The 11,554-nt window shown below is 38.0% G+C and overlaps 1 protein-coding gene across 2 annotated transcripts; it reads right to left on the reverse strand.

The window, feature by feature from the left end:
* Nucleotides 1-4,612: 4,612 nt before the first annotated feature.
* On the reverse strand, nucleotides 4,613-6,898 carry LOC136218717 (plastid-lipid-associated protein 6, chloroplastic). 2 transcript variants are annotated; one of them, XM_066005781.1, is made up of 4 exons: nucleotides 6,563-6,898; nucleotides 5,722-5,958; nucleotides 5,143-5,269; nucleotides 4,613-5,059 (listed from the first exon to the last, which is right to left on the reverse strand). In XM_066005781.1, exons 1-4 carry the CDS (start codon nucleotides 6,773-6,775, stop codon nucleotides 4,845-4,847), a joined length of 792 nt encoding a protein of 263 aa, XP_065861853.1. In that variant the 5' UTR covers nucleotides 6,776-6,898; the 3' UTR covers nucleotides 4,613-4,844. The 2 variants fall into 2 exon arrangements, with proteins under 2 accessions (XP_065861853.1, XP_065861852.1); XM_066005780.1 differs by having other exon boundaries at nucleotides 6,491-6,895.
* Between the last annotated feature and the right edge of the window lie 4,656 nt (nucleotides 6,899-11,554).

The following is an 11,554-nucleotide window of genomic DNA, read 5'->3' on the forward strand; positions in this document are numbered from 1 at the left end:
CTCGAGCTAACTCCCAGCAAGCATCCGTATCATGACCATTTTTCCTGTGATATTTGCAATAATTTTTAGGATCCTTGCCTTTATTGGTATACTCCCCCCCTTTTGGCTCGGGGTATGAAATGCTCCGTTTGTGCTGGCTGTTCTCGATCCACATAAGAACCTCACTTTTAGAAGCATTAAGAGGTGTGAAAGAAGTGACAAATGTTGATTTGTTCCTGGAATCTCTTCGTTTGTTTCGAGGAGAATCCTGACGTTTGTCTCTGTCCCGATCTCGGTCTCGGGAGCGGGATTCGTTCCGATCCTTCTTTGGCGATGATGGTGAGCCTCGGCGAATATCATCTACCTCTATAAAATCTTTGCAACGTTCCATTAACTCCGCCATGCTGGTTGGTTTCTTGCGGATGAGGTCTTCTTGCAAACTTTTACAAGTAGTGTTTCTCACAAAGCATTCCACAGCTACGGAGATATCTACGTCAACAATCTGTATACACAATTGATTAAAAGTGTCTACATAGTCTCGGAGGGATTCATTCGCCTTTTGTTTTAACTCAAAAAGCTTTCTGGATTTCACCACTGCAGGAATGCAACCGGCGAATTTAGCACAAAATTCCCTGCTCAATTGATCGAAGCTGTTTATTGAGCCTGGAGGTAGGGATTGAAACCACAAATAAGCCGGACCTCCTAACGTGGTGACAAACATTTTGCAAAGCACAGGTTCAGTGGCTCGATTGAGTCTGGCCATGATTCTGTATTTTCGACATGAGCCTCCGGGTTGTCTTTACCTGTATAAATTGCCAGATTAGGGATTTTAAACGCTCTTTCGGTTTCCTCTGCTTCAATCCAAGCCGCAAAAGGCGAATCCCTGTTGGCGAATGGATTATGCCTAGCATTTTCTTCATTCATTTGAAGCACTAGGGCTCTGACTCTGTCATCGAAATTCTCCGGCTCCGCCCTGGGACGATCTCTTCGTGGCGATCTGCTCGGAGAAGATGAAGAACTTGATTCGGACGATGAATCCGATGGCGAATGTCCTCCTCGCCCGCCTCCCCTTCCTCCTCCATTGCCTCCTCCCCCACTTCCTTTGTTTGGAGGATTCAGCTCGTTTCCTCCTTGTTGACCTCCTGTCAGAGTGTGTCCAACAGTTCCCGAAGATGGATGGGGTGGCGGTCCTCCTAAATGAGACGTTTTTTCCGGTCTACTACGCCTTTTATGACCAGTAGATGGAGGAGATCTGCCACGGCGTGAAGATTTCGTTCGCCGGGGCGAAGGAGATCTTGGCTGCTTATCTTTGTTCTTTCTGTGCTTTTTGCGAATGGGCTCTTTAAATCCCCCAAGGGACGAATTCGTCCGTGGTCGTCTGGGTACATTCGGCCCATCAAGATTAAACCTTGGAACTTCTGATCCGCCAGGGGGGACCACGTCATTCCTACGGCTTCCTTCACCAGGAAACAGCTCCCTCATAACTGGTCGTGATCCACTTGGCGTCGTGGTAGTTACCGTAGAGTCAACGTTATGAGCTTGAAGGAATGAAGAGCTACGAGCCCCTGGTCCCAGACCAAAGTTTAACGGAGGTAGAGACGAGACCACTGACGTAGAAACCGTACTACTATAAGGAATAGTTGTGAACGCTCGAAGGCGGTCTCCAATTTCAATCCCATATCGCGCCTCGATATCCAGAACGCACATATCAAGGAAGGATGATGGGGGCATATTTCCATCGATATTTATTGTGGGAGCGGTCGTACTCGTGTGCCCAGCACTGGATGGTGTGATTACTGGCGACTCGATCCCTGAGGAGGGATTTAGTATTTCATCGTTCATGATGTTTCAATGTGACCGAAAAATCCTTATTGGGTTAAGGATTCCACCTTCACCGCACCAATTGATAACACTAGTGAAACTTCTGATCGGATCACGTCCCTGTGAGGCGCCGTTGGGATCGGCCGGGGACACTCCGATGCCAAAGTCAGTAACAAATATGGAGAATAAACTGAATGGACAAAGCTTAGCGAAGAGTAAGTATGAGTGAATGTACCTTGATAGCCTAGACGTGGGCTATTTATAGTAGATGGATTTGTAACTTCTAGGTAACTAGAGAGTCTCCATTAATGCTCATTTAATGGCGGTTACAAGTTACTCTTAACCTGGCGGGTTAAGACTATTAATGATTCATTTAATGATCATTATGGCCGAGTTGACGGTTAGCCGTTACTTAAGTAAATGGAGAGATTCGCCTTAGAGATCCGCCAGCGGATCTCTTAGAGCTAACCCAGGGGGATCCGCCAGGCGGCTTCCTATGCCACATGGCATACTTGAGGCGATTATCTCTTTTCGTCCTTGCGATAATATCCCGATGTTATCAATTTCTTTATAACCACGTCATACGTTTAAAAAATTGCTTTCGACTTATTAAAAGCGTAATTTTTGTACGCAAATGAAATGAATAATGCATTGTTAATCGAGTTTTATAGTCACATTATTTATAATAAAAATGTTTTTGAACCGTTAAACATATAGATTGTGACAGTCTTGATCACATACACCTTAATGAGCATGTAGAATTTGCTCATTCACCGTTAGATCTAGGCTTATTAGAATCCGAAGGTGGAGATTCAAAGCATCCTGAGGCTTAGATTTAATAAGCCTATATCTAACGTTGAATGAGCAAATTCACTTGCTAATTAAGGTGCATGTGAAAATTCCTGTAGATTGTGAATACCAATTAAGGTTGATTTGAATGGTTAAGCGTCTCAAGTCACTTAAGCTAGTACGCAAAAAGCTTTATTGGGAAAAGATCCACCTAAAGGAGCTCTAACGAGATTCAAATCGAGAAATCGGACAACTATAAAAAAAACATATAGATTGTGAGTGGACAGGCCCGTCCCTGAGCATGGGCAGCAGGGGCGCCTGCCCAGGACCCAAGGATGAGAGAGGCCCCATTATAGTAATATATTAGTATTATTATATACTTTTAAATTATACTTAATTAAATTTAAAAAAAATACTTGATTAACATTAGATTCTTTCCAAATTAGTCTTTCCAAATTTAAAACGTTGGCATCAAATTATTTTTTTTTTAAATTATACTTGATTAAAAACATGGGCATCCGTTACTAAATAGTCTTTCTAAATCCCCTAATTTATCTCAGATTCTTTCTAAATTTCCTAATAAAAATGTTAGACATCAAATCCCGAATTTATCTCGGTCTTTTTATAATTATCTCTCGCACTCATCAATCCTAACAAAAATTTATAATTTATCTTAATTACACTCCTATCCCAAAGAATATTAAACCGTATTATTATTTCATCTTCAATTCATCAGCTATATATCAATTTTGTTCTCTAATCACCTACTGTGAAACTTTCAATTGCTAATAGATTTTTTTTTTGTTACTTGAGAAACTATTAGATTCTGATTTATTTGGACTTCAGAGGCAATTTGGGAAAATCATATCAAAATTTTACAATTTCAAGAACTTAGCCGCTAAAGCCGGTTAAGAGATGTGATTTTCAGATTTTTCATTTTTTATTTTTCTGTTATCATGCTTTGTGTCATAAACAACATAAAATCTATTAGAACTATTTCATAATTTATTAAATTTGAGAAATTTGCATTTAAAAATGCTCGTACACATCATTTTGTATAAGTAATTGGATACTTAAAGCAATATAAAATGTTTTTATTAGATCGTTTGTTAAATGAAACAAAAAAGTGTCATTTTTAAGTAATCTTCTTTTATACAATTGACTTTTCTAATTTATTTTTTATTTACACTTATTTATTAGGGTTCCATTTGGTAATTCGTCCATGGACCTCTAACATCTCAGGATCGGCACTGTGAGTGGGTGCACATGAAATGAATAATGCTCTACTAACTCATTTTTATATTCTAAGGGTGGTTTTTCAAATTATGAAAACTTATCGTGACAAAAAAAAATATACACCTTTTTCTTTTTTTGGCGGAAATGAAACACTAAAACTATTAAGGGGCGTTTGGTTTGGGGTCTTTAGGAATGGGAATGGGAATGGAAGGATTTCATTCCCTTTGTTCTTGTTTGTTTACAAAAAAAAAACTCATTCCCTTTACCCACTTAGGTTAAGCCATTACCTCACTTTAGGTTAAGCCATTACCTCATGCCCTCTAGGGAATTGAATTCTCTTTGGATTCCCTTAACCACATTCCCTTTCCTAAACATATCCAAACACATAAGGAAATTAATGGTTATTTCCTTTCCTTTAGTTTCCCTTTCTTGATTCTTTTTCCCTTACCCCTTGTGAACCAAACGCCCCCTAAGTTTAACAAAAATTAAAATCATAGCCTCAAAATGCATTTTTGGCTTGACGTGGCAGCTATGAATGAACTGAATTGGTAAGTTTGATATGCACATTATTAATGACTAACCTAAAAGGTTTATAACTCACTTGTTTCTTGAGAATTATTGAACAAAGACTCGCATCAAAATTATTTTCAAGTGCTTTAATTTATTTGGAAAATGACATTATAAGCCACTCCAAAACATAAATCCATGGAATTGGTCATAGTAAAAGTCAATTTTTATTTATTGGAGTATTTAACATAATAAGAATAACTGAATAAGATACCAGGCATGCCATGAGAATCCACTCCAAGAGAACTTCATTCATAATTCATTTTTTCCAACTAAGATTGACATTCAAAGTTTCTCATTTCTGTAGAAAATTTACAGTTGTACAACTATATATCTTTACTCTAAAGAAAAAGTTCAAGGTGTTCATGCAATCCACAAAGGATAGCTAATGTGATTTTTGATATACAAAGGGCCTGCAAATTTAAAGGAAAGAAACTGCACACGAAAATAAATTAGGAGACAACAAAAACCCTCAGCTCACCTCTATCTCCTCTGGTAATACGCGTATCAGCATCAAGGTAGGTTACTTCGAAATCACCACTTCCAGTATTGGATGAAGACCTTAATGCATCTGGAATTCGAGGTATTTCTAATGGTGGAAGTTGCGATAAGTTCCCACTCGTCTTCACAGTTGTCTTCTCGAATGTTATTTTAATCTTTGACGAACCTATTTCCGTTACAAGCAAACACCATTCGCATAAAGAAATATCATATGACAAAGAACACAAGGAATGAGTTAGATCCGCTCACCTATGATTTCAAATTTGTGGGCTAGTGTGGCTGTCGCTTCTACCGGGGGTATTGGCCATGGAGCACCTAACTCAAGCTCTACTATATTGTCAAAATCCCTGCTTAAGACGTCAATCCGTTGAAAAACCTAATCATCAAATCAAACCAGAAGTAACTCAGAAAGAAGTAAGCATCATATGATATTCAGTAATATGCAACCATTCAAGAGTTTGTTTACAAATAATGGGCATCCAACTCCATTTGCCAATGCATTCTCGTTCTTTTTTAGAAGAAGCTAATAATTTTCAGAACATCAAATTATGGAGCAGCAACAACATGCTACAACTACAACTTTTTTTGGCTATTATAAGATTCCGATTATTTCCTTTACAAATATTAAGTATAACAACATGCAATTGCAGTAGTCTAAATAATACATAAATGTTCATATATAGCACACCTGGCCTAATGTGATAGGAAGCGTTAACTCCATCTCAACAGGATACTAGAAGAACATCTAAGGCCCCATGTAATCATCATCATTTACTGCTAAACCTAAGTGAATATCGAAACAATTGCAGTAGTCCAAATAATAGTTACCTGGCCTAGTGTGATAGGAAGTAATCTTCCAGTGGGAGGGCCAGGACGACTTCCACCAAGAGTGCGAGACGAGAATGCACTGCTATAAATCAGCTTCCATCTTCCTTGCAGTTTGTCAATGTCTTTTGAGAGATCTACTAGCCCTCCTACAGCTTCAAGCTCCTTGGCAGCAGCATCAGCCTTCTGTAGATCATCTACACTGGCAGCAAGACCTCTGTTCAGACCCGAAACCGCACTCTGCAATTGATCATTTGCAGGAAAGATAAACTTTGATAATAAAATGAATCACACCACTATAAAGGGGAAATTCAAAATGTCCAAAAAAGAATTCAGATGATTCCTACAACCAAGGATGTTGACAATTTTAAGTCAAAAGGGGCAATAAATGAATTGGGTTGCTTAGCTCTTGATAATCTCATCCTAAATAAAGGGGAAAATAACACAGATGAGTTGAGTTCTTCCATCTTAAGAAAAGTATTTTGAAGTATTCTTACATCACAAAGATTAATCAAATTCTAATCCTTGCCTCAACTGACACATTTAGCAAGTAGACAACCAGCAAAACCCAAATTAAGCACTTGCCAATGCTCTTTTAGTGACTAACTAATTATACCTGCTAATCCAACCCATTAAAATCATTCAAATAGTGATACTAAGCATCTGCAACTGGAATTAAAGAAAGCAAAAAATTGAAGAAAAGTGAAGGCCGTAAGAGGCAAGATCAATTTACTGAAAATCCAGAAATAAAAAGTAAAATAAAGTTACTAACGAGCAAATTGAGCTTCAATTTTTCCTCATTAGTCCCAAAGGGGGTAGGTAGATCGAGAACAGTAGCCCTTACGGAGGTAAGACTTCTCTTCTCATGGTTAAAATGAAAAGGGCGGCGTCCAGGAGATACATAAAGAAGTGATTTGTGACTTTTCCGGGGGAATGTTGCATAAAAATTATCAGAGGAAGAGGAAAAGTTAGAAGGAAGTGATGGAGGGTGAAGAAGAAAGGTTAGAGAATCCATGGCGTAGGGGTGTTTGATGCAGCTTTTGTGGGTACATAACATATTTGTTTTGTTATGGGGAGGGGAGGGGAGATGATGATTTTGGATGGTGAGGAAAGGCTCTCTTTAGAATTTTCGTAAATTTCGTTGTGATGCAGAAAGAAGCACGATCACTTCTACAAACTTCTTTTACATGTTGGAGATATTTGTGGACACCAAGTTTACTATGTCGACCAAAAAAATTCAATTTCATATTTTAATAAATATAATTACATTGTTCTCATAAAATATATATAAAACTAGTTATAGACCTTGATTCAAAAAAAAAAAAAAAAAAAACTAGTTACAGACCTGTAGTACACTACTATTTGTAATCTCTACTAAAATACTAATAAAGGTGTAATTCACATTTTATTGTTTAGCGCCTGTTTGTATCAACTGTTAGTTAATAGTTGTTGCGGTTTTTATTAGCGGTTTGCAGTTGCAGTAAGCTGTTAGCTGTTGCGGTTAGCTGTTTGTTATTAGTCGTTTAATTATTAGTGTTTGGTAAAATTATATTGAACTGTTGTTGTTCGGATTTAAAATGTCTAAAATGGACATGTTATAAATTAATCAACGATGAAATTATAAAAGGAAAAATATGAAAAAAAATGTCCATAACGTTTACAACTAGGAATAATTTACTCTTAATGTCTAAAATGGTACAATTTTACCCATAATGTTAGCAGCTAAGAGCAATTTTACCCCCTAACATTGGCAAGTTTGGTCGATTTCAGATATTATTAGAAAACATAGATATTTTATTTCTTATTATACACCAATTGCACATACCAGTGGTTCTAAAAAAGAGATTTCATATTTTTTTGCGATTTAATAATAAAATTGAAAATTAATATTTATAAATTCGATGAAATATTGAAAAAAAAAATTTCCAACTCGTACAAAAGACAATATATATTTTTTTATTTTCTTAAAAAAAATTCACGTTTAATCATATGTTTGTGATCTGTTACTAACAATGATAAAATCGTGCACATGTGAAGTGTAGATGACAATATTCATGACCAAGAAGACAGCTTGATAAATTATTTCTCAAATTGACCCAACTTATCAATGTTATAGGTAAAATTGCTTTTGGCTGCCAAAATTAGGGGTATAATTGCACCATTTTAGACGTTAGGGTAAAATTGCTCCTAGCTATAAATGCTAGGGCTATTTTTGCACCTTATCCTATTATAAAATAAAAAATGTGTTACACAAATTAATAAAAATAATCTATATAAAAAATAAAAAATTTATTGAACGCAACAAAACCTTGTTTTCCGATAATTATGTTGTAGAAATATAAATAATGTTAAAGAATAAACATATTTTGTGGAAATAAGAAGGATAATTCTGTCAATAACAGCTAACTACAAACAGCTGTTTATGAAAAGCTCCAAATAGGAGCTTTTCGTGAAACGCTCCAAAACGCTGCAGTTTCCAAAGAAAATGCTAAACGCTGCGATTATATAAACCTAACCAAACGCTATATTTCCTGCGGTTTGGAGTGAAACGCTAAACGCTCCTCCGAAAAGCTGAAACAAACGCCCTCTTAATTTTATTTTTTTAAAACTAACAATGATATCCTTGAGTGCAGGGGTTTTCGCTCCGCGTTGAGCGCTTAGGTTCCTTCTCCTTTGTTGAGGTTTTGCTCTATGGTTTTATCTTCTCTCCTGTGTGCGGTTTCGTATCCATGGACTCCCTAATATCCAACCTTTCCCTTCATGATGATGAGGAGGAGGAATTTCTCCTCAATGAGCAGGTTCAGGACTCGCGGTCGACGCTGGTCGAACTCAGCCTCATCGGCCATTTCCTAACGGAAAAGCCCATAAATGTTATGGTAATGAAGAAGAGGATGGCAACACTGTGGCATCCGGCGAAGGGTGTCTGTATCAAGGAACTTGCTGACCAAAAGCTTGGGTTCCAATTTTTCTGTGAGGAAGACCTTAAGAGAGTGTACAACACGGGACCGTGGTCGTTCGATAGTAAGTTATTAGTGTTGCAACACATAGAAGCTGGGATGGTTCTAACCTCTGTACCACTGCTCCGCGTGCTATTATGGGTTCGTGTATATGACATCCCAGCGGGATTTATGACAAAAGCAGTGGGCAGGCTACTCGGGAATTTTGTAGGTGAATTTATGGAATATGATGCATCAAACAACTTAGGAATCTGGAATGAATATATGCGGCTTCGCATAAGAGTGAATGTTTCCCACCCGTTAAAGAGATGGAAGAAGATCAAGGTGCACACCGGTGCAACAAGCGTGGTTGTCTTTAAATATGAGAGAATCTCACTTTTCTGTGTCCTATGTGGATGCTTGGACCACACAGAACATTTCTGCAAGAAATTTGATCCGCAATCAAAACTGTGAGCCACAAGGGAGTGGGGACCATGGCTTAAAGCCCCATTGCAGTAGCATGGAAATGGTGAGGCAGACCGGTGGCTAAAGGACCCCCATGATGTTGAGAGCATGTCTAAAAGAGGAATGTCCACTGACCCCCTGGCTGAGCATATGAAGATTGTTGGTCCCTTATAACGTGACAAGTTAGTTCCAAGGGGGGGATATGAACTATTTAAAATTTTGTCCGTTAAGGCTGACTTCTTTTCTTATGAAAAGGTTTACACAGCGTCACTAAGTAGATTCAAGACACAAGCTTAGTCAACTTGTGACTAAGCCTGCTTCTTTACTTGAGTCAGGAAGTAGCACTTAGAGTCTGTTCCTGAACTCAGTTTCTTAGTAGACTTAACTCAGCGTGAGTTCTTTACTTAGTCAGTTTTATAGCAAGCAATATATATTAAAGGAGTTTAAGGGTTAGAAAGTTATTACTCAGCAGACTTATCCTGGTCCGGCCTCTCCGCCTACGTCCAGTCCCCGGAACTCGTTCCGAGCTTTTTGAATTCTCTACTGAGCTCTTTAAAGGTAGAGCACAAAACCTTTTACAAATAGAAGCCGAGTATAATAAGAGTACCTTCCTCTATACCTCTACTCACTCCTATATCTACTGCTGAGTACTATAACCGAGTACTCAGCCTCTCCTTTCTATTCTTCTAGAAATGATAAAGTGTTTGCCCTAAACAACAATTGCTAAGACACTTTAGATGATTGAAAATCACTCTAGACTTTTACACAATAATATAGAAATTGGTGTAAGGTATTTGCTTTGCTTTTCTCACAGAAACTTCAAGTATGAATTTGGTCAGCGTTTCGACTAATTGAAGATCTGCATCAATTGAAGCAAATGGATGGCCTTTATATTGTGACACTTGAGGCACCTGGTCATTTCGAATTTCAAAATAACCGTTGGAGGGAAACGGCTTCCTGTCGCTGTCACTCTGGGCGTGCTCAGCGTCGTTGGCCAATAGGATTCTTGCATCTTCTGTCTTCATCAGTCCTCGGCAGAATGTTTCGACATTTAAGGAAAAGTCCACGAGACAGCTTCCTGCGCCTTCTGAACTTTTCCCAAAGTAGAAATACTTTATCTAGAAGTTGATCGTTGTTTGCCGCTGTCCAGACTGCATTGTCGTCCAACTCAGCAGCTTCCACTTGAAGCTTTTGCTTCGAAGGCTTCTCGATCCTTCTTTCGCTGAGTCATCGTTTTACTTGATACGGCTTCGTTTTGAACTCTTGGGCCGAATGGTCTTAATGTGTTGACTTGGGCTTGACTTCCACTTTAAGGGCCTTTGGGATTTTTAATCTTAATGTCTTGTAAACAATTAAACTCAACATTGAACAAACACATTAGTATAAATAAATCAAAGCATTTAAATTTAATGTGTTAGAATATTTTTTATCAATTACTTAAATAATTTTGTCAAATCAAAATCATGTGGAAAGGTATTTCAACAAACTCCCCCATTTTGATGTTGGCAAAAATATTCAGTCAAGAACTCAGTGTTGAGCTCCCCCATGATTTTTGACCTTATCTTACTCAGTATACTCCCCCGTAAGGGTTGAGCGGCTGACTTAGATTTACTTTAAACATTTCAAGGTTTAATCAAGTAAGTCTAAGGTCAGTTTTCAGAATTAGGTCAGCTCATGGAACATATTCTATTTAACTCAGTTTATGCGGAAGATTTATATATATCAGAGAGGGCTGAGTATTTCTTTGTTCAATGTGTTTAAGAAGACATGTAAAAGTGGTCAACATTTTGATCAACACAGTATGCAATCATAAAGCAATGTAGACAAGTAGCACAGTTGATTTAGTGAAGATGCGATTAACTATTCAATACAAAACATAAGTAAGCATCACATAAGATTGGTTAATTTAAAAAGATAGATGCATCAAAGTTTTGTATTCAGGGTGAGCACAACAAAAGTACACAAGGGAAAGACTACAAGTTTTAACAAAGTCTACTCTAGTCAATCCTAGTAAAGCTAAAACTATTTCTTTTTGTAGTTTAGTTGGGCTTCATGCTCTTTAGCTTTACCCTTTCCCTTTTGTCTTTGCTGACTACCTGAAGCTTCTTCTTCTGAATGTTGGGTTCTTTGAGCTTGTACTTTCTCTCCCGTTTTGCCACCATCAGCATGAGGAGGAATGAAAGTGTCTTCAATGGCAGCTTTAGTTAGGCGTTTAGAGAAGGCCTTCAGCTTGCGTGTGCTTGTATTTATGCCATCAAAGATGGGAACACCATCATCCAAAATAGCGCGAGGAATCCTGACATCCGCAGCACTCAACATACTTAGAACATATGCTTGAGCCTTTCCAACCCAGTGTATGCTGTCTGTGAGCATTGCAAAAGCTTGATGAAACATCTTCAGCAAGGATGAATCAAAATACTCACGCTGAGCGTTGG

The sequence above is a fragment of the Euphorbia lathyris genome, chromosome 2, assembly GCF_963576675.1.
Source record: "Euphorbia lathyris chromosome 2, ddEupLath1.1, whole genome shotgun sequence".
Lineage (NCBI taxonomy): Eukaryota > Viridiplantae > Streptophyta > Magnoliopsida > Malpighiales > Euphorbiaceae > Euphorbia > Euphorbia lathyris.